This window comes from Phaseolus vulgaris, chromosome 6 (assembly GCF_051622355.1).
Source record: "Phaseolus vulgaris cultivar YP4 chromosome 6, ASM5162235v1, whole genome shotgun sequence".
NCBI lineage: Eukaryota > Viridiplantae > Streptophyta > Magnoliopsida > Fabales > Fabaceae > Phaseolus > Phaseolus vulgaris.
This window is the reverse complement of record NC_143503.1, coordinates 19672053-19695873: the sequence shown is the minus strand read 5'-3', so window position 1 is coordinate 19695873 and position 23821 is coordinate 19672053. Positions and strand designations below refer to the sequence as shown.

At 32.0% G+C, this 23821-nt stretch overlaps 2 protein-coding genes across 5 annotated transcripts; both read right to left on the bottom strand.

Annotated features, from left to right (window-relative positions):
- Window positions 1-1237: 1237 nt before the first annotated feature.
- Window positions 1238-10231, bottom strand: CSY3 (citrate synthase 3). The gene is made up of 13 exons (XM_068638728.2): window positions 9802-10231; window positions 6836-7016; window positions 6528-6613; window positions 5741-5845; window positions 4295-4357; window positions 3988-4097; window positions 3573-3692; window positions 3343-3418; window positions 3064-3137; window positions 2780-2900; window positions 2340-2437; window positions 2110-2233; window positions 1238-1635 (listed from the first exon to the last, which is right to left on the bottom strand). The coding sequence occupies exons 1-13, from the start codon at window positions 10039-10041 to the stop codon at window positions 1504-1506; spliced, it is 1530 nt and encodes a 509-aa protein (XP_068494829.2). The 5' UTR covers window positions 10042-10231; the 3' UTR covers window positions 1238-1503.
- Window positions 10232-17263: 7032 nt separating this feature from the next.
- LOC137831156 (Aminotransferase-like, plant mobile domain family protein) lies at window positions 17264-22095 on the bottom strand. Of its 4 annotated transcripts, none has more exons than XM_068638721.2 (7): window positions 21886-22095; window positions 20454-20626; window positions 19920-20039; window positions 19157-19801; window positions 18863-19030; window positions 18377-18766; window positions 17264-18302 (listed from the first exon to the last, which is right to left on the bottom strand). In XM_068638721.2, the coding sequence occupies exons 3-7, from the start codon at window positions 20025-20027 to the stop codon at window positions 17346-17348; spliced, it is 2268 nt and encodes a 755-aa protein (XP_068494822.2). In that variant the 5' UTR covers window positions 20028-20039; window positions 20454-20626; window positions 21886-22095; the 3' UTR covers window positions 17264-17345. The 4 variants fall into 4 exon arrangements, with proteins under 4 accessions (XP_068494822.2, XP_068494825.2, XP_068494826.2 ...); XM_068638724.2 differs by having other exon boundaries at window positions 17264-18281; XM_068638725.2 differs by having other exon boundaries at window positions 17264-18281; window positions 21144-21902.
- Between the last annotated feature and the right edge of the window lie 1726 nt (window positions 22096-23821).

Genomic DNA, 23821 nt, shown 5'->3' with positions numbered 1-23821 from the left:
TGACTGCTTGTGATGGTATTTTTTTGTGGAAATATGGGTGTTAATTGATGATTTCTCTGTTTTCTTTTATATACAGAATGTTTTGGTTGCTAAGTTCTATAGAGTTATCCATGTCATTGAAGAAGATAAAAAGATGAATTTTTCTAGTTTGTGGCTTGAATGTAATTTTTCTGCCTTGATTTGTGTTACTTTCACTACTAAGACTAATGTTCCTTAAATTCTTTGTAATAGGTGAAACAAATGTCTTGATTAATGTGAGAAAATAAAATTTAGAATTTCTCACATTTTTCGTGAAAGTATTATGCTGAAAAACTTGCTAACTTAGATCATATTCATAGAACATAGTTACACTGGTCTAATAGAATTTCATATAATTTATTTTTATAATTCTCTATTAATAGATATAAATTACCTAAGTTTTGATTTCTTAGGAGTTGTTTTCTATGAATTTTGGTTTAGTCTCCCATATTTTTTTATTTTTTTTAATAATATTTTTTTCATGTGGTGACAGATGATTGTTGAAATTCGAAATATCAGTAAGAAAGATCAGTCAGATTTCATAGTGATATCTAACATTAACAACTTTTTACACACAAAAAAATTAAAATATAAATATATAATTCAAATAGATAATAAAATTAACTTTCCCTCGTTACTAGAATTTTAAAGTTGAAAATATACATATTTACATGTTAAGCTATTTTTTGTCATGATTAATTACAATAATTTAAATTTACAAGATAAAAAAATAATTATAAAAAAGTTTAAAAGTTAATTATTTTTCAAAAAAAAATTCTTTTCCACTCTGGTTCAACTTTTTTGGAGTTTAAAGTTTGTATCAATCGCCAAAACACAAACACAACCAAAGTTTAGTTAGATCATCCTCGTTCATTGAAATTATTTTCAATTTTTTTAAAGTTTATATACTGTTATTATAAAACTAAAATTTCAATCACAAATAATTATCCAGTATACTCTTTTGCAGTCATCCACAGTTGTCACAAAATTTAAGTTATTTTTTCATCATACAAAAGTAAATTTAAGTAATCAAAATTAAAAAGGTCATGAATAATAAAGAAAAAAAAGTTTTTTCCATTAGTTTTACTTTATTAATATTCTATTACAGATTATGTGTATAAACCGATTATTGACATATAAATCATTTATAACGATTTGACCTGTAGTTTTTTCTCAGTCTCTCCATCCCTCTCTAACCATTGAGCTATAACCCTCCATCTGTTCCAAATTCAATATATTGAGACTGAGATTACAAAACTATATATGGCAATGGCAATGCAAATACAAGGAGTTTTTTTTCAGGTAGAAAAATAACAAGAAAATAAATACTAACACCATAGTCTATTTTGATTTAATGATTTTATTTATGGTGCCATAATTTTATACAAAAACAAACTATTATACTTTTTACGTGCCAGAAAAAAAAATATTTTCTCTGGAGCTGGATTTTATTGAATAATTGGCAGTTTCACTAGTAAATCCAAGTTATGCCCCAGATCCAGCAAGTCTCCTCTTTGAGGCATTTGATACTGCCAATTGACCAAGTTTATCAGTGTTACTTGATATAGTCCTTTGATTGATTGGTGTATAATTCCTTAACCACTCCCCAACATAAACCTGGAACATAACAGATAATTCAAAATCAGTCATAATAATAGTAGCTTAAAAAACCAAAACCTGTAAAATGGTGACATTTGCATCTACCAAAAAATCCACAGCAAAATACTGTGATATTTGTTTGACTGCCAAATGGAATGCCTGCCATGAGAAAATGTTGCAGAAAACTAACTACCATTTATCCAAAAGTAACCCTGCTTGAGTCATTTCCACCACCACATCAAGCCTAATATAATACCATTATGCCAATGTGATGGTTTACTATATCCATCTGATGTATTTACAAATACTTTCCATTACTAAAGAAAGATATAATCCAGCCTCAATGTGATACAACTAGGTAACCCTTTTCAAGGATACTGAATGGTACATGACAACACATTCATACAAGCATATCAGCATTCACAAAATTGTATATGCCAGTAAGCAAAAACATAATATAACCAGATAAATGATTTAAAGAAAGGAAATAACCTGCTGAGGTCTCATGATCTTTGTATCAGGATCATCCAAGGACTCTCGCCAATGTGCCAAGTACCCAGCCATTCGAGGGATGGCAAATAAAATAGTGAAAAACTCAGGTTGAAACCCCATGGCCCTGATGGCACAAAAAAATCAGCTCAATCCTAGTGAAATGATCTGGGAGGAATAACATATGTTATCCTCTGTGGTTTACACAAAAAATAGATGTGATAATAGGTTACCTATAAATTAATCCAGAGTAGAAGTCAACATTTGGATATAACTTCCTCTTGATGAAATACTCATCGGACAGTGCAATCTTCTCCAAGGCCACTGCAATCTGCACAATCAAATCATTTTAGATGAAACTTTCAAATTCAAACTAAATTTATTGAAATAATTGACATTCATTAAGCATAAGAACTTTTCCAGTAATAATTTCAAAGAACTTGACTGAATTATCATAGAATTAAATTCAAATACTTGTACACATATATACACAAAACAGTTTGCAATATGTTTTTAGAAATGTCTCGAAATAATACAAAAAAAAATCACAATATAAATATTTTGATGTTGTATTCACAGTCCAATCATAGGCCTTATGAACAGCATACACAGTTTAAGGAATATACAACAGATACACAACAACACAAACAGATAACAGAAAATGGATAAACACCTCTATAAGAGGATCCCGGCCAACAATGGAAAACACTTCCTCTGTCAGTTTTCTTAAGACCTTTGCTCTTGGATCATAATTTTTGTACACACGATGTCCAAAACCACTGAGCTTTCGTTTCCTGGAGAAAGAAAACAATATCAAATAAAACTATAATTTCCCCACTTGCATTGAAGAGACCCAAAAAATAGGAGTCTCAAAAGAGCAAGTCATTATTACACCATCACCATTCTTAACAAATAGGGTAAACACAAAGATACGAGAAAGAAAAAAGTAATAGCCACCTGGCTTTAACACCCTCAATGAACGCTGGAATGTTCTCAACAGTTCCAATTTCACTCAACATTTTGAGGACAGCCTGGATAACAAAAAAGTTACATTAGCATAGTCTAACGAGTATAATCAAAGGTTGCATTTCTACTTTACTTTCTTTCCGTATTTAAGTAAGCAACAGATAAATAATCACGAGAACATCCTAAGCCATGAATATGTCACCTGTGGTTTCAACTTAATACAAAGGTTAGATAGAATTCTACTCTATTTGCTTTCCGTATTTACATTACCTCATTGGCTCCACCATGAAGAGGTCCATATAGAGCTCCAATAGCCCCAGCAACAGCAGTATATACATCAACGCCACTGCAAGGTGAAAATAAGGCAATATGAATTAGAATAGGTTACTTTATTTTACTTAGAAAATTGCTACTTGGACCAAATTATGTCAATAGTGACTATTTAGAAGCAGACTAAATTTGATTCGCAGAACTCTCATGCTTAAGTAGTAAGATTCTACCTTGATGAGAGGTGTCGCACAGCAGATGTAGAACAATTCATTTCATGTTCTGCATGCAGGATGAAGATAATATCTAGTGCTCGAGTTAGCCGAGGATTAGGTTTATATGATCGATTGCCACTGAAAACATTAATAATGGAGACATTATTTTATTTGTGCTGATATATAGTCTGACAAAAACAAAATTCACCTAATATGTGGTTACAATTCTACCATCAATGATTAAATCATACTAATTAGTATTTTTTGGTGAGTAAATATTGTTACTTTTGATTGATAAGATTTATATTTTTTACATATCTAAGGAAAAGAAAAAAGAAAATCATCATGAAACTCAGAGGAAAAAATAACTTCACACAAGAAACAACTTCAGGTTGATCCAAATATCAATCAGACTTTACACAGTAGGACATACAAAGAATCTAGCATGTATAGGAAATTCTCTGTGTAAGAAAGTTTGTTGGATGGAAGCACAGGTGGTCTTCCTGCCAATCTAAGATTAATCGCAGCAGCAATTGTCGTTATCTGCAGTCAAAGTGTAAAAATGATGAGGCAACAAAGCTCTTGGACAGCTTGCAAATAAGAATTGAATTGAATTAATATTTCACAAAAATTCAGAAAATAACCAATAAGCATGAAAAGCATTCAGAATAATTGAATCACTTATTACATATATCATGGAAAAATAATTAAGAAGAATAAAGACAACTCAATAAGTAAACCTTTCCAACAATCCGTGCTATTTGCTTGTCTCTCACTTCCTTTGAGTTGTAGATATCAAGACCCTACATTAAAATATATAAAGTGTTAAAAGAAATAATCAAAGCTGAATCAAATATAAGAAGGCGGTAACTTGAACCCTAATAAATAACAGAGTACTGCTCTGCAGACATGTATATTGAACTAAGGCATAGGAAAACATGATATCCCGTGAGAATCGCTATCAAAATAATGAAACATCATCCCCTCTAAAAGAGACGCATGCAGGAATGAAAAAACTAAAGAAACAGAGAGAGATATTGAATCTCTTTTCCATTATTTCAATTATGATTACGTTGTGATTACACAAGAGTATTATGAGTCACTAACAGATACCTACTGACGGCTGGTATAACTAAGTAATAGGCTATGCTAACTAACTAATAGTTACTGACAGCTGTTATAACAAAACTAACAACTGTCATAACTAAATAGGGAATCTGATATACTAATACACTTCAAAGGTAGAATCAACAAAACATAAGCCCTGGTGTGTCAATTTTTTCAATATGGCAACTGAACATTATCTGACGGTGACAGCAGTAATTGATTAAAAAATAAATAATTGTTTTCAATGGACCAACTAAGCATTATTTGACATACTGTAGAAATTGACTGGAAAAGAATCACTTATTTTACCTTTTCTTTAAGTATATCAAAGCTAAGGTAAATTATGATTCAAACTTGGAAAGTAAGATGCAGTTCTTTGGATTACTTGTCTCATTAAATAAGTGCAATCATCTTAGGCAATAGCTACCAACTAAGACCATCAGTGTTAGCAACATAAAGCAAAATAACATTAATTTATAAACCGCTATGAGAGTTCTGAGTTTTTGTTAGAAACTAAAATTTCAGTGATTCATTTTTGTAGACATCAAAAATCTTCAGGGGCTCCAATAATGTTTAGAATCAGTTAGAATATCTAGAGGGATATATCATAGTATCATCATTATATTATTTAGAATAGTTTTGAATATCTTGGATAATTTCTAGGGAATAGCTTCCATATTTCCTTACATTTTACAATTTGTTTCCTAATTTCATTATTAGGATTAGGAGTCATGTCATTTGTTTTTTACCATATCCAACGGATCATGTCATGTCATTACATACATACATGAGAATATTATCCAGAATCTCTATTCTCTCTCTTCCTCCTTACCTACCTAAATCCCTTTAATCTCGACAGAAGCAGAGTTCATTGCTGTACATAATACTCAAAAAGTCAAAATGAAACAGCTAAAATATTTGTAATGTACAGAAATTTTAAAAAATAGGACAAGTTCTACAAATAATTTCCATTACAAAAGTAGGTTTGCAAAGTTCCATATTATATATAATTTATGCATCAATGCTAAGCAGATCAAAAGTTCAGTAACTTGAACTTGGCCAAAGTTTGTGTTACTTACTTTGAGAGCAGGGTTTGCATCAGGATGATAAATAGACAAAGCGCTCATGGCATTAACAAGCATACCCATCGGATGTGCATCATGAGGCATTGCTTGTATTATATCCTACAAAAGAAATGTATACTGCTGCTGTTAGCTTGATACACTTGTAGTTCTAAAAATAAATTAACAACCTGATTCCTCTCCTTTGAATGATCATACGACAAAAGAACTATGTAGAGTGATTGAACAAGAAATTCCCAGGCTTAAACCTTAGAACACAAACCAGTCTGGTAAAAGAGGAATATTTGTAACATAAAAAGTGAACAATAATAATACTGATAAATGAACCAGCCCTAACATTTTTCCTCCCATTAAGTGGTATAACAAAAATGCTTAGTATGATTCTCAATTTTCTCCTTAAAAGCTTTGGTAGCTTGCATCTTCGAGAGTAAAGAAATAGAGATATACAATACTAAAGTGTGAGTTAATACTTCATGATGTATGAACTATATGAAGAGTATCTGTATGTGCATGAACTTACTGCTTAATGTACTCTGATTGATTAATATAGCTTTGAATCACTTGTTCATTCTAAATTCTAACCAATAGATAAAAATGAAAAGAGCTACCACAGTTTTTTGACAATGTAAAATACAATTGGCATATTAAATTTTAAGTAATAATACAAAAGATGTTATTTGCTTACAAATCTAAAAGTGGTTACTGACTGAAAAAAAGAAGGTTGCCAGATAAGAATCTGGGTCCTTAAACCAATAGTAAGTTATTTGATAGCAGAAAAGCTCACCAAAACTCCTTGTGGTACAGCTGAATGTTGAGATATGTTGAACTCCCATGCTGCTAACTGACTTTCAGAAGGCAAATTTCCATACACTAAAATGACAAAGATAGAGTTAACAAACACTAAAAACATATACGTAGTGCATAAATTGAAGCCTGGATTTATTAATAAGGACCCTACATCTATGCATCTTAGGTGATATAAAATTAAAATCTCAGCTAATCATCAGTGAAAAGAAAAACCCACTAACTTATCATAAACAATGGACACAAAAGTCCCATGCACGTGCAAGAAAGCTACTGAACAATACTCACATGTGAGATATGACACTTCCATAAAGGTGCTTTTCTCCGCCAATTCCTCAATCGGATATCCTCTATATCTAAGGATTCCCGCATCACCATCAATGTAAGAAATCCTTGAGATGACTGGAGCGGTGTTCAAGTAACCAGGATCATAAAGCTTGAGTCCCTTGTCATTTTTCCCAGTTGATATCTACAGATCAAAAAGTAAAAAAACCCTATAATCAAATACTGAGAAATAACATATATAAACATCATTACAACTAATTACAAACCACCATTTCTACGATTTCTTTCAGTGTCACTAAAATCTGAATAAAATACTTACAAACAAAAAATACCTTGCCTTCAGAGTTGTTTGGAAAGTGAAAACTTTTTCATTTTTAATTTTTACTTTTAATCATAAAATGTCACCTTGTTTCCATTTTATTTCCTATTTTCAAAAGCATGCATAAGAAACAGTGAAAAACTTCATTTCCTTTTCTGGTTTTACTGTTTTCTATACAAACTTTTAAAAATAGGAAATAATGTCAAATAACAAAAAGAAAACATTTGGAGTTTGGTCGCTTCGCATGTTCTCAATTACAAAAGAGAAAGACCCTAATGCCAAATGAGTGCATCCCAATTTGATCCTTGAAATTAAAGCAGTCAGGTAATTAATCCCTGAAATTATGAAAAAGGCAAAATAACCTCTGAAATTATCAATCAATTTAATCCATCCATTAGTTGGTGTCATGTAAAATTGTCATAAAAACTGAGTTGGCACATTAAATGTTTCCATGACATCCAAAAGTGCACGCCACGTAAGAGGGACCAAATTGACTGAAAATTTGATAAACCATTTTGATGGAATTGACCCCTTCTCTCTTCAGGACCAGCACAAGACTAGGGCCACTAACACTCAAACCATAGGCTCACCAATAAAAAAATATTTTTGCCAACAATTTCTCAAAGCAAAAGGGGTCAAACATGTTGACAAAGTGACCCAACATACAGCTCTCTCACTTAAAGTGCAAAAATCTCTTCCAAAGTTTGCATTAGGTCCCACTCCCTGTTGGCCGGCCTTGCCTCTCTTTGTCTTCTCTATTTAATAACTATTTTTTTCACCTTGTCTCCACTATTCATACCATTTTTGTCTTCCTTGAAAATGAGAGCTCGGGAAAAACATTTCTACAAAATTACCAATTCTGAGGGCATATATATAGGGAATAAAAAAACATTCACAGTGGTATGCAGTTGAGTGCTAGGATTAATCCACCTTACAAGCAAGAAGAATTAAAATAAGGAGCAAGCAGTTACTTCCTTGTCAACAAAACCTAAAGTTTTGATCAACTATGCCATGTTTACTCGAAAAAACATAAACCCCAATCCAAAATTTCACTCCGGAACCCCAAAGCAGGGAGCAGGTTGAAATTGGCCACAGCTTATGTTCTGGGGCTTTATGTTCTAGGCAGTGTTTAGGAACGGAAAGAATTAGGAAGAGATAATAGGAAAGGTAGTGAGAGATTTGGGAAAGCACATGAAGTTTATTGAAATGAAAAGATAGAACTTCAAGAGTTCCCCAGAGTTAACAAACAGGACAGAGAAAGAGACTTTCTACCAATTACAATTTACAATCAAGGAATCCAAAACTAACTCTTACAAACAACTCACTTAGGTATTTGTACAACACATCCTTATAATTCCACACATGACTACTAACTAACTGATGTAACTCATTCTTCTTTCTTCTAACATAAACCTACCATGTCTTAGGAATCTTAGCCACATCTAAGACGTGTCTTCTTCTATGGGCCTAACACAGTGAAGTCAAGCAATTCCATCAAAGATTCCAGTTCACCCAATGTATAACTGATTGCTTGCTCATGTTTTGCTGCTTCTTGTTTACAGATAAGGTAAGTGTTATAATTACAGAAATAAGAATCATATATTTATAACTACAGATATAGGATCGTATTTTTATAATCAGAAATATCAAGATCATATTTGCATTATTAGAGGATATTAAATCTCATATTTATTCCATTTATTTCTTTTTTTCAATAGAAATAAACTACCAGTGTTGTCATAAAAATACGTGGTATCAAAAATATAGCTTATTCTCATTTTCCACTAAGTACAGAAATGTCCTAGAAACACTTCTTCTGAGCTGAAATTGATAATGGTGTGAGCTGCGAAACGGAACTGAAAAAAAGTGGTACTTAAATTAAATGGATAAGACAAGAGGGATGCTCAATGTCGATAAAAAATTATTTATCCAATTTCAGTTAAATTTATCCCTACTAAGTGGCAGGTGTGCTTAGTTGAATGCCATATAGGAATTTGACATGCCAAATCCGACCGACCCCAAAACCAAATTGGTGATTCACTCATTCCAAACAATTCAAGAGACACAAAAATCAAGTAGTTCGTCCTTGAAATTGTTAGGTGTTGTTACCTCGGTCTCTGAAACTAAGGAAACTCAAAAAAATCCTTGGAAGTTTGAACTTTGATATGTCAATCAAGGTTGTCCAACTGTTACAAGCATAGTTTATAACTTAAAGTGTTAATATAAACTACAGTTCACAAACCAAAATGATAGTAATTAGTTAAATTTGGAGACTTGGATAGAACGGCTTGTATTTTTAGGATTAGTTTGGAATTTTCATAGTTTTAGAACCTATATGACAAGCTTAACACTTTCAAAAGACCAAAAAGTTCATTTACCCCCCAATCACAAAGGATTAAAATTGAGCATAACCCAATTCAACAAATTAAAACACCCATTTTCAAGGGTCAAGATAACAAACGAAAACATATCGACAGAACACAACTTTATCCTAAGAAGCACATCAACATCAAAACATACCACAAATCCAAAAAGAGGAACCAACCCCAACCCCAACTCCAAAACGATTCAAAGCAGACGAAAGGATCAAAATTGACAAAACCCCACTTCACAAAATCAGAAAAGAAGGATGAATCGGCATCAGCGGTACCTTCTTGAAGTCAGAGGCTCTAACGGTGCCTTCTGGGGAAACCTCGATCTGGTACTTTTTTCCGGTCCTCTCATCGACGACAGTGAGGGTACCCTTGAGGTTCGCCGAAGGAGAAGCTCCGGATGCCGCGGAGAGGTGGAGGGGGCGGATCGCGGCGGCGTCGGCGTCGGTGGAGGGAAGTAAGTGAGCAGCGAGGGTGGCTAAACGATTGCGTGCAGTGTGTTCGGAAGCTGTTGGCATGGTTGCGTGTTGATGGTTCTTTGTTGATTGGAGAATTTGAATGATTGAAGAAAGTGAAGAGATTGAATATGCGAATGGATTTGATGATCGGAGTTGAATAGGAGATTTGAAGGAAGAGAGAAATTGATGCACGTATGCGTTCCAGAGTTCAATATGCAAACAATCCACACATGTTTCTCATTTCTGTTTTATTTTTCATATTTTTTTCGATTATTTATTTATTCAATTAGTTTAATTTTTGTTTTTAATTAATATAAACTCTCACTTTTATGGATACAACCATGATCTTTTAAAAATTCAATTAGTTCCTTTAAAATTTCTAAATTAATACTTTCAATATTCATTAACAATTTTATTGATAATTATATACATTTTTCAAATTGAGATATAAATCATTTATTAATAATATAACTAAATTAAATTAAATAAATAAACTAAAATTAAAGCAATTAAACTTTTACTAAAATATAATTGATTAATTTTTGTAATATTCCTTTCAGAATTATATTTTTTTTAAATCCAAACTCGATGTCTTATTCTAAAATAGAAAAAAAAAAGTTAAAAGTAAACAAAATAATATAAATATTTTTTATCAAGAAAATACATATATACAATAATATGGGTGAAAAGATAATTTTTTTCTTTCTAAAAGCTACTTTCTCATTCATCTCTCCAAAAATAAAATTATTAAAAATAATTTTCTCATTTTTTTCACTCTTACCTTCAATTTTTATGATTAGGGGATTTTCTCTTTGAATCAGAGTCACTAAATTAGTTTTTTCCATCCTTCTAAACAAAATATTTAACTGTAAATGGTTCATCTTTATCGTCTTGGTCTAATTTTTCGTCACTAATATCAGTCTTTAAAAGTATTTTCCCTATTTTTCACCCTCCCAGTTTTAATAATAAAATCAATCAACTAAAACTAAATAAAAAATTATTATAAAAACCAAAAATTAGAGCTCCTAGATTTTATAAGTACTGAAAATATATTTATTCTTTTCATTAATTACACTACTCTTTTCTATCAGAAAAATAAAATTTGAATTCAAATGTTTTTTAAGAAAAATAAAATAATATCATTTAATTAATTATAATTACCACTTCCATTTATGAGTGATGCTAAAATATTAATCATAATGAGTGATTCTTTTTTTCTTAAATGTTATTTTTAATTTTTTTTGGTAAAAATATTATAATAAATTACATGTTTATTCATTCTTTTTATTGTAACAAGTAGAAAGAATGAAGTATGTGAAGTCAATAATAGAATTACAAATGTTTAGTTTCTACTATTTTTCTCTAGGATAATTGTTGATAAAACTTAGTTTAAATTACTTTAATTTAATTTAAATGTTGATTTTGTTATATTTTATAATACTCGTAAAGATATGTTGGTATTTCTTATGTGACACGTACACATAGTTAGTAAAACTTTTCTGATGATTGATGTAATAATGATTTTGCTCATGTATTGAATTGCATTATAAAATTTTAATGTTAAGAGAAATACTTAACCTTGATTCCTTTTGCATAATATTTCAACTATTTTGTCTAAATTTAAATTTATAAATCACATTATATATTAGTAGAAGAAATAGTTATTGTTGTGATTATGTATCCGTAATTTTTAAATATTTTTTATATAATATTATTATATTATAAAATTTATAAAAAAAATAATTAATATATTGTAAATTTATAAATATTATTATAAATTATAACATAACTTTTTATGTAAATATGTTTTAAAAAATAAAACACTAATTTTACAACAATAAAAACAATTGGTTAGAATAAAATTAATTATATTTTATAATTAGTTTTAATGAAAATATTTTTATAATATAATAAGATACTTTTTCCTATAACAATATATAAGGAGGTTTATTATACATTTCATTTTCCAATTTTATTTTTTATGATTTTAAAATATGACAAAAATATGAATTAGAAAAAAATATTTTTTAATTTTAAACGAAAAATTTGAATTTGCAAAAAAAAAACACTAAAAAACATAAGTTTTTAATATAAGGGATAAAAATGAGAATGAAAACACATTTATCATACCTTCTATTAATTTTTTTTTTAATCCTAAGAATTTAAAATAAACACTTGGTAAGAATCTTTCATTTTCTTTATGTTTCTTGTTTTTCTTTTTTTCTTTTGCATATATTAAATATCAAAACATAATTCTATTTTGTTTATATTTAACATTCTTTCATATAAAAATGAATTTGTAAAACAATAGAAGGATGACTAATCACTTGTAGTAGTTAAACCAATTGATATAATGATATTAAATAATGAAGATAACAAAGGTATATACTCCATTGGATGAGGCTCCACAATAACAATTTTCAATTTTCAAATTTGGTAAAAAGATTATTACTCTCTCAAAAGATAAATAGGTAATATATATATATATATATATATATATATTATGCAATTTAAAAAAAAAATCTTTAAATTTACATATAATATCATCTTTATTCTAATTCATTGTTTATCTATTATCAAGATACAAGGAAATTTCATATAAACTCACTGTTGTTCTAATAACAATCTTGTCTTCAAACAAAATATTTGCATTTATGAGGTTCTTATACTTTATTCAATCTTTTATTATAGATTATATATTAATAATGTGTCATAAATGCATTACATTAGTTTCTTTTTATGTAGTCTTTTAAAATTCGATAAATTATGGATAACATGTTTGATAAGTAGGAAGACTTCTTCAAAAGTAAATTATGTTTTCTACTTAAATAATATAAATTTAGTTAATTGTTGTTATAATTTAATAAATATAAATATATTAATTAACAAAAAGTTATTTCTTATGAATGACAATAGGTTGGATCACATCATGAATACCTATCTCTCACATAAAAAAACTTATTGTTGCAAAATCATAACATTGCAAATTAGTAGTTTCTTCTTTAGAACATATGTACCTAGAGATATATGTTACAATTTGTAATGACAATTGTAAATTTATCATATATTAATTGAAGGATTTGTTATAATTTATAGTGTAATAATATTATATCCTATACAATGTCGGATATGTATATTATTTTGTATGTATTTATAACTTGTTGTTAATATAGATGTAAAACTTGTTAACTTCGTATTTATGTTTATCATGCTTAATCGCATGGTTAAATCTGATCATTGGAACTTGAAGCGAGTATTTTAAAATAATATGGAAAACTTGTACACCTGTTGGAACGCAGTCAAGAAAGTCATAAGACTACAATATAATGAAATTAAGACATCATTTGAGAAAAATTTGCACGTTGTGGGACACACTTTCAATAACAGTTAAAAAATGTGAAAATTATTTTTAACCAAGTGGGTATCTTAATTTATCCACTTTGTGTTTTCTCTTAAAGAACTCTTATAGAATTCGTAATGGGACCTACAAGCCTTCGTGTGTATGTCTGAGCAAAAAACTGTAACAAGACATACAAACCTCTGTGTGCATGTCCCAACAAAAAGCCATAATGGAGCCTATAAGCCTCATGTGCATGTCTCGACAAAAAGTTGCAATGGAACCTATAAGCCTTTGTGTAATGGAGAATATAATTATTCTAAGTAAATTTATATAACAAATTAACATCACAGTCTAAACACGAAAACTAAAATTCAATTCCAAATAGCAAGATTTTTAACTACAATAAAATCGAAAACTATCAACATTCCATGTTCTCGGTATAGCTCATCCATTTAGAGTTTTCAATCGATATGCACCCTTACTCACGACTTCACTAATGTGATATGGACCAACCCAATTTGGAGGGTGAACTTTAGATATATGTTTAAACTCAAAACATCTTTTATAAACGGTCATCTGAACTCAAGCACGATTGCGCATTTCCTATATAATGTCCAAATGTGTCGAGATGCCTTTATTTGAACCCTCTTCTGAAAAAAAAAACATAATCATGTTAGTCCGCTCTTTTCTAGTTGAGTGAGGGGTCGTTTTGTAATGTTACAACACATGGTGTAGCTCCTCTAGCCATCGAGTTGAAGCTTTAGTCCCCAAAAGATGACTTTGTTAGTTGCCTTAGCCAGTATGTTACTTTGAAGATGCTCGATCGAGGTGAAGACCTATTTAATCCTTGAGATGCACAAAAGTCCTGAACTTTTTTGCTTGTAAACTGTGTTCTATTATCAGTAATAATGACACGAGAGATACCAAACCATGTTATGATCAATTTTCACATTAATTATTGTACTTTTTTTGAGGTTATGCTAACAACTAGCTCGACCTCTATCTATTTTTATAAATAATCAATCTTGACAATCAAAATGTTCAATGTCCATACTACCATGGGAAAAGGACCAAGAATATCTAACCCCCACTTATAGAAGGGCCAAGTAATTATTATAGATTGTAGTTGTTTGGGTGGGGCGTGATGTATGTCAACATGACATCGACACTGGTCACATCGATGAACACATTCAAAACAATATTTTCATAGAGATAACAGTAAAATTTTGCTTGAAGAACCTTCGAAGCAAGAGATCATCCACCAATATGACTACCATAAGAACCTTCATGGATATTCCTAATAACTCGCTTGGCTTCATCACAAGTGATACATCCTAGTGGAGGTGTCAAAAATCCTCTTTTGAATAAATATCCATCCACCGTAGCAAATCGAGATATGATCTTCCAAAATGTTGTGTTGTCTGTAACATCTATTGATACTATCTCGTTAGCTAGCAATTGAATGTATGAAGTCATCCACGACTACATAACTTCCACACATGAAACTTCTCCAGTCGGTAAGATCAAGGATTTAGGGATGATCAATCGATGATTTCCTATTCTCTTGGTGCTTGTGAGTTTTGATAATAATTTAGTCTTGGAATTTTGATCACAAAGAACATTTGTAAGAGTAAAAGTATTAAATTCTGAAGTTAGTATTGTCCAATCGCTATGTGAGGCTCTTCTAGGGAAGAGAACGTCTCAACGCTCCTTGTAGATCTTAATTTTGCTTATGTAGGTCCTCTTGGATTTGAAGAGCTTCCTCCATGCGTTGTGCTACTTCGGCCTACCTCATTAACTCGTCTACAACTTGCTTGATATGTTACAATGTTGCAGACTCTCTTTTCTCTGGTGCTTAGGTTCTAGGTCCTCTCGTAATGTATGTTGAGTGTTTTGACTTTTGACATAGTGAGAATGATCAATTTATTTATTTTTCATTTACACCAAAATATTTAATATATTTTTCAATATATATATATATATATATATATATATATATATATATAATAGTGAAGAACTTCACAAATATTCTGCATGCCTCACACCCTTAAGGCCATAATGTATTTATGGAGGAAAAGACCCAACTTAACCTTCCTTCTCTTCTTAGAGTGCTTCTTCCTGCACCTCCATGCCTTCTCCAGCCACCCCCATAGTAAACTTGATTTTACTATTATGCCCTCTTTAGTAAATAATATTAAAAAATTAAAAGTAAACCTAATTTTACCTTTTCACTTTCATTGTTTTTACACTTTGCCATTCACCCCAACAACAGCACAAGCAGCGACACCCACCCCCTTCTCCTTCAAAGCACCAACAACGTTCACCCCCTATCCTTCAAAGCACCAGCAAACGTTCACCCTCTCCCAGCAGCCCTCACCCTCCCTTCAAAGCAGCACCACTCACTTCCATTCTAAACTCCAAATCACTCTTCATCCAACACAACCATTCAAAGAGGTTAGTTTCGGATTTTTGGTTATAGCTTTTGGTAGAGGAACTGTGTAATCCATAAGTCAAATAATACCTTCCGGATTAGATAATCCGTAATGCATTTGACAACTTTAAAGTGACTTTTGGATTGTGTAATTTGTAAGTCAAATTATAACAGTAAATTGCATTCCGAATTATATAATCCATAAGCCATATTTGAAGTTCTAAAATGACTTCCAGATTATGTAATCCATAGTTCATTTTGTACCGAGTTACACAATCCAGAAAAGTGAGTATGTTCGTTTCAGATTTGGTAGACCTTCGGATTAACTAATCCATACCACTTTAATATTGTCTTACGAATTGAAAAAACATTTTGGATTATAGTGGTGCAAAACATGAAGTTCATTGATTTGCATAAATTGTTACAGATTATATAATTCATTGATCTAGCGAATTAACCAATCCAAAAAAAAGTGTTTAAAGCATTGATTGAAGACTTACCTGAGAATCCTGAGAATGACGAGCCGTGAAGACCACCACCACAAAAACACTGTTGGCACCACCACCACGATTACCACTGTCACTACCACCACAAGGACCACTATCACCACCATACACCAAGGACCAAGCACCTTCGTTTTCACTTTGTGACGAAAGATAAAACAAATTTTCTATTTTTTTATTTTTTTTTATCGAAGGACAATTTTAGAATTTTAAAAGTGTATGGAGGTGGGTGAAGAAGGGATGGAGGTGCAGGAAGAAGCACTCTTCTCCTTAATACTAGGAGTTTGCGGAATTATAGTTATCTTTTGACAATTCAGTAATTGACTTCAGTTGTTTAAGTTGGTTAAACTCTTTTCTTATATAAAACATTAGAATTTTTTGGTCTCTTTTAATTGTTTGCTTACTAATTTTCAAAAATTAAGATGTAAAAGTGAAAACAGAATGCAACAGTTACTTTAAACCAGGTGAAAAATATAAATTAGTCTCTTAAAAGTACCACTAAATTTAAATTTACTCTCTAAAATGTTAATATATTTTTAGTCTGTACATTCTATTATACACAACTTATTATTAGTTCAAGAAAGGAAGAATATCACTTCACTTTACATTAAAAAACAGAACGAAAGACATTGAACTTTCTAAACCCAACTTTTTTATATTTTAATGAGTAAAACAGATTTCAGAAGACAACCTTTGTAACCCTTTCTTTCCTTCACTGATGACAACCTGAGTTCCCATTTACCTCTATTACCAGAGGAATCCGGGATTTTTTTGTATGATATACACTACTGATACTGCATAATCACACTAATCTCATCTTATCTTCCCATGGCACTATGGTTAAGATTAAGATAAAGTACAAATTTACCATATCTACTGCTAGATGCATGGCCATATTTTCTACTATGGTATTGATGATGCCGTGGGAATTAAGTTACATTTCATGCACCTTAATTCACAAGCATAGAAGGAAGTGCAAGCTATGCATCAAAAAATGAATATAAATAATTATACAAGGCACGATATAACACCTTTAAATTGAGCCAGCCTAAAAAAATTTGATTCTCTACAATATGGTAAGGTATGTACCCTATACAGCAACACTACAATCACCATTCTGTGAAATATCCTCATGAGTTTCAATAGAAGAATGTTGAGACACTTCCATTGCTGCTTTGGCAGATGAAAGTTCACTTTCAGGGTTAATATGTGAAAGCTTAGAATGAACAAGATTTTCAGTTGGATTGCTACGTTGTTGATTGACCAAACTTGATTCATCAAGTTGTGAGTGATCGAACTCGGCAGCAGTATCCGGAAGCGGATCATCAATATCATCATGACTAACATCACAAAGCTGTGAATTATCAATCACCATATTATCAGAAGGTTGCACAATGTGAATTTCATTGGCTGCATTCAGCTCCTCAATGTTTTCCTCACCAGTCACATGATTAAGCTCTTGCTTTATTTCTTCACCAGCTCTGTGCTTTAGTTCTTCATGGCTAAATTCGGCAGCTACATCATCTGGCTCTTCATTATTTTCTTCACCTGCAGTATACCCTAGCTCTGATTCATCAACATCAATGTGTGTATCACAGAGCTGCATATTTTCGCCATCAGCATCTGCATGAATCAACTGGACAACGCTGACTGCATTGTCTACAGTACATAATTGTGCATGATCCAGCTCTCTTTCAATGTGACTTAGATGTAATTGGCTAACCTCAATAGCAGTGCTATAATACTGAGGTTGTTCATCCTCACTAACGGTGTTATAATGAACCACACCATCCTTTCGCATTCGTTTGCCTACTCCTCCTTTTCTTCTAACCCTCTCCTTCCCTCTGACCCTTTTACCTAGTTCAACTTGGGGGCTCCCTGACGCCATGACTGGACCACCAATTTGGTCTCTCAAACATTCATGTGCAATATATCTTATCCTTGATATAGATTCAATTTGTTGTGGGTCTAGCCCTTTTGTTGAAAAGGTATCCGCTATGTGTGCAATATCCCTCAGACCAGCATTCTGCGAACATTTGTTTATTTTCTTTAAAAAGCATTTCAAACTTAATCCATAATTGCTATAAGATATAAAATCAAATTCTTGAAACATATCCTTACCGTTCTCTGGAACTCGGTTGACAGAGAAATAGGCCTTCCAATGAACTTACGAGTAATTCTCAGATACCACTCCATGTACTCACTTTCATCTACACCCTCATCCCCATCAACAATATGCACCTGACGGTCCATCCACTCATTAAGCTCGGATTCCATTTTCCCTGATAAATCAACACCACCATCAACTCCTCTACTCTTCCTCTCCCACCGCTCCACATCATCTGGAATTGATTGAAGCATACCATATTGCCTTAAGCATCGATTTGGAAGATGTCTTTCTGCCTTGTCGAAGCATATCAGCATTGTCTTTGACCTCCCAAGAATTAAAGTGCTTTTGATATGTTCTGGAATGACCATGCTGTCCATGTTTCGATATGGGAGCCATTCCACCTGTACATATACATCATTTCAACTAGATTCTACTTTTTAACATAATCAGAAGATTTCCATATCAGTATTGAAGATACAATTGCAAATAAGACTTACGTCACATGGTTTTAGGGAATCCAGAGCCTTCCGATAGAAAACTACATCACGATTTGCAGTTGGGCCACTTTGTTTTCCTTTCCATCTAAGCACAAAGGGAAATCGATCATGCATCAGCTCAAGATTAAGCTTTGGTCGTCCAATATTTAGGTGAAAGTAACTCCAACACTGCAAATGCATAATAAACTATTAACACTTGAGAGAGAGTAAAACTGCAGTTTGAAGGAAAATGAAGGTAAGATTCAATTCAAAGAGAGGAGTTAAAAAGAAGCGACACAGACGTATATAAATTACCTGAAGTAGTGTTAAACAGCCACTAATGGTACTTTGAGTTTTTAGTGAGGCATTGCCCAGGGCTCTGTACAAAAAAGCCAATGCCGCAGAACCCCAGGCATATTGCCCACATCTAGCAAAATTCTCAAATAATGGCAAATACATTACAGGGACTTTGTTCCCTGTAGTTGTGGAGAATATGGTGCTACCAACAAGATAAAGAAGATATGCACGAGTATGTTGCTCAATCACTTCAATTGGAGCATCTTCAGGACAGCGAGAGAAGAACTCTTTCAACCAACTTAGCTTCACCATTCCTCCACTTGTGTAACCAGATTCTGGTGATCTACCAAGATACTTTTCACAAACAGAACTGCATGCTGTATAGGTAATACCAATTACAGGTTCTCCATCAATAGCCAGCCCAAGCAAGAGTGCAACATCTTTAAGGGTTACTGTCATTTCACCAACATTCAAATGAAATGTGTTTGTTTCTCTTCTCCACCTTTCAACTAGAGCAGAGATAAGTGGATTGTCTAGACTAATAGCTGGGATTGACCTAAGGTATCCAAATCCAGCCTTCTCTACCAATTCAACCTGTTTATGAGTAAGGGTCCACTGATCAAGCTTAGAGGTATGTTCATGACATCTGAGGGCACCACGCTCCTGTTAATACATTAATGAGAGAAAAATTATATAAATAATCAAGATATAGACAAGATTTTTTAGAAAAAAAGTGCAAAAAAAGATAAGGCAGAAAGGCTTCTCAACTAGCTAACAGCACCTGTCCATCCCAAACTGCTGTAGAGACATGCTTGTCTTGGTCATACAGAACCGAACCATCAATTGGACCTGGATTAGTTGTATAAGGGTCCACTGCTCCAACTTCCATTACAATGACTAACTACAAACATCCAGGAAAGAAGTGAAATAAGAAACATGGTCTTCAAAATTTTCTTAATTCATTTATTAAAAGAAATTTTACATCAGAGGAATGCAGTGGCTGGAAAAGTACAAACTCTTCAAAACGAAAAAGGACCAAAGAAAGTAAAAATGCATCAGTACATCAAAGAAATAAAACCTAAATCCTAAGGATTATTATTTAGAAACTCCAAAATTCTAAATTATAAACCCAAAACCTCAAAGCCCCACAAGCAAAAACATTTTCATAACTTTGTACATTGGAATAAGAAGAAGGAGGTCCTAGAATGAAACCTGACAAAAGTCAGCATCTACCAACTCAATTAAGGAATGACATCACAAATGATATATGAAGTTAAATTGCAGGATTTATATAGCATATATGAACTTTCTTTACCAGGAATTGAAGGATTTATTTTGCAGATTTTAGGGATTGATCATTCCTGTTATCTACTGCACGTAATGGATACACCTCAACTTTGTCTGCCATGTATTCTTGCTTCATTGAGTTACAAAGTTCTCTTTCCTTGTATGAAGAGCATTTTGAGTGAAAAGTGCCAAAGCAGAAATCTGACAAAACACAATATTCAAGCAGTTAGTGATATACGACAAAACACAATATTAACACAGCATGAGATATTCAACAGAACACCATATTGATGCTGTTAGTGACATGCGACAATATTAACATGTTAGTTATACACAACACGTTAAACATTACAACCAACATGAAGTCAAGGGATCGTCCAACAGATTCAAAACATAAGGGAAATGTTATATTCATCCAACAGATTCGAAACATTGTTCTTTTTACTTTAATGCGGACAATTGGTCATACCTAAAATAGCAAGATTTCAACACAATGATCACTAAAAGTAAAATAGCCGTCAAGTCCACACATAACATAAAAAATAAAATTCTACATAAAGTGTTACACAAGTTCAGATGATTTTACTTTCATTGGAACCACAGAAGGCATCATCCTTGTTCAAGAAGAAAACAATAAGCAGGTACTTAAAAATAACTTCAAACTCTCTGGGTCCCACTCAAAAAGTACAGACAGAAAGCTAATTTGTTTTCTCCTTACTTGAGCAAAACCCAGTATCCTCAATCCATATATTCTGATTCTTCCTTGAACTTCGTATCAGTTTTCAATCCAAAAATAAACCCCATTCCCCATATTACTTCCCAACTGCTAGTCCAGAATTTCAACAGTTTCATCTTTCGATCATCCCATTCCAACCTCCCGAACCAAATAAACACCACAAATTCCTCCTTGAACCTTAACTTCCACAAACACAAGGCACAAACTATTCCACTCAAAACAAACACAGCACATTCGCCCACAAGGTTCAACCTCAACGCAACTCAATAAACAACCCTTCCCATTCCACAACACTCAACATAACCACTCCATAAACACTTCAACAATCAGCTCCAGCAATCAATTGCATTACAGGCACCATCGTTTTCCTCAAAAACAAAAACCCCACAATCCCGAATCGCTACTCAACACCAGAAACACAGGGCAAACAGTTAATCACGCAAAACCATTCGCACCCCACCAAAAAAGATGAAAACTTAGGGCGAATTGAGCACAGGGGTCCAACTGGGACATCAGAAAAAACCACCCAGAGAGAAGAAGTGCTGGGGCCCCACACGAATTGGGGAGCCCAGAGAGAGAAAGACAAGAGGGGAGAGGCAGGGGAAGAAGGTGAGAAGAGATCTGCATGGCTTAAGTTTTCCTTGGAATTGCATTGAGTTTGGAATAATAATAAAAGGAAAAAATAAAAACAATGAAAAGTGAAGAGAGAGAGAGAGAGGCTTACAGTGAATGGAGGAGAACACGATACGACTTCCACCGTCGTCGTCGCTTGATTTAGCACTTAGCACAGGTTTGAGTAAATTGTTTGAGGGCAACAACACACAAAAAGGCGTGTTCAATTCACAAGGGGCTTCCTTTGGGTTTTCCTGTGGTCCAACTTAAACCTCTAACTTTTTTGTGGGCTAAAAATTATGATATTGCAATTGCTAAACCTACCACCAAATTGCTATATCTACCCTTTTCTTGTTCACAAAACAAATTATGCATTCATAATCTAGAACAGTGTTATGCTATCATCTAATAACTAACTATTTTGTATAATAAATTTTTTGAATTTTGTAATATTATTGATAATGATTTTTAATTCGTTGACAATATATAAAGGACTTGACAGTAGTAATGCATCAAGTTTTTTTTTCTTTTTTTTTTACTTTTTATTATCCAACAATGCCAAAATTTTCATTTCCTTAGTTAAAGTAAAATTATGTTTATCAAAGTATACAAACTAAACAGTTAATGATATATTGTGATCACTTAATGAACAAGAAACATAATTTGATGAGTTTAACTCCTACAATTCTCTATAGGAATTAAGCAAAGCAAAAAATACAATATTCACACACAAAAGAAAAACAAAACAAATAACAAACATAACAAAAAAAATATAGCAATAATAAGAAAAGAACGTTATAAAAACTCAACCAAAATTTTCAAAAGTTTAAATAAAAATAAGCTTACGTCAACTTATCTTTTTAGTGACAGATTTTATTTTTTAAAACATTATTAGAAAAGTAAATAAGACAGTCAAGTAATAGAAGAAATTAATTTAGAAACCATAAAATTTAAAAATTGATAATTATCCAGAGAAGACATAATTTGATATTATTCCTAATAAAGAAAGAGATAGTGAATTAATAATAGTTTAGTGAAAATCAATAGTAAATGTGATAACAATGAATTTTAGTGAGAATGTATACTTCTCTCAGTCGTGGAAGCATAAACAAGAAAAAGTGTTAATTAGAAGTTTTGTGTTTGATTTGTTAAAACATTATCTCACATTTCTCATTTCACTCAAACTTGGTGCTTTGAGTACTTTGAAAAAAAAAAATTTTCCTTCTCGACTAACTTTAGAACAAAACTACTTAAGGATACTAGTTTTTAATTTATTCATTGGAACTATTTGATATTGCGAGGGCTACACATGGAAATAATATATTCACACATATGGCTTTGTCTCAATCTCTCTTTAGGTTTAAAAAGTCAAGGAACTAATTAACACACACTTCTCAAGATCTAAGTGCATGTTGTGTTTCTTATCCTCAATGAAGACTTCTTGGAAGTGTTATGAGTAGTTATCGACATTATCTAATTTTAGCACCTTGCCCTTGGCGTATATAGCCATAATGTCTCAAATTATATTTTTGAAAACTTTATCCATAAAAATTCTAATAAGTTACTCCAATTTTTTTTAATTAAATGGTATGATCTTATAACAATAGTTGACTTCATTAATAGTAAGCACAATCTTGTCTATATCTTGGGAGTACACTTTAATTTGGTTGTGCCTAGAGTTTGCATCCAAAACACTAAGTATCTCAAAGTTAGATGCATTCTCTACAAAACGGTCTATATTTGACAAAGGATATGAGTCCTTCGGTCATGCTTTATTAAGGTCAGTATAGTTAATGTACATTCTCCATTTATCACTTGACTTCTTCACCAATACAAAATTGATGAACCATGTAGTGTATAAAACTTCTCATATAAAGTTGATTTTCAAAAGCTTATTAACTTTTTGCTTGATTGTTTTTGCTTCTTCTAGACGATAATTTTGGTTTTGTATGACAACCATCTTGTGACAAATGAAATTGACATAAATTCTCAGTATGTCACATGAACTCCATGCCAAAAAGTTGGTGTTTTGGGTGAGAATGTTTTAT

Excerpts from the sequence above, each read along its gene's own strand:
- CSY3 (XM_068638728.2), bottom strand. The coding sequence starts at position 10,041 with ATGCCAACAGCTTCCGAACACACTGCACGCAATCGTTTAGCCACCCTC. Across the intron at positions 6,614-6,835 it reads GGAAGTGTCATATCTCACAT|TGTATGGAAATTTGCCTTCT; the intron begins GTGAGTATTGTT and ends TTGTCATTTTAG. Across the intron at positions 4,358-5,740 it reads ATGCAAACCCTGCTCTCAAA|GGTCTTGATATCTACAACTC; the intron begins GTAAGTAACACA and ends ATTTTAATGTAG.
- LOC137831156 (XM_068638721.2), bottom strand. The coding sequence starts at position 20,027 with ATGGAAGTTGGAGCAGTGGACCCTTATACAACTAATCCAGGTCCAATT. Across the intron at positions 19,802-19,919 it reads CAGCAGTTTGGGATGGACAG|GAGCGTGGTGCCCTCAGATG; the intron begins GTGCTGTTAGCT and ends ATGTATTAACAG. Across the intron at positions 19,031-19,156 it reads GCTGTTTAACACTACTTCAG|TGTTGGAGTTACTTTCACCT; the intron begins GTAATTTATATA and ends ATGCATTTGCAG.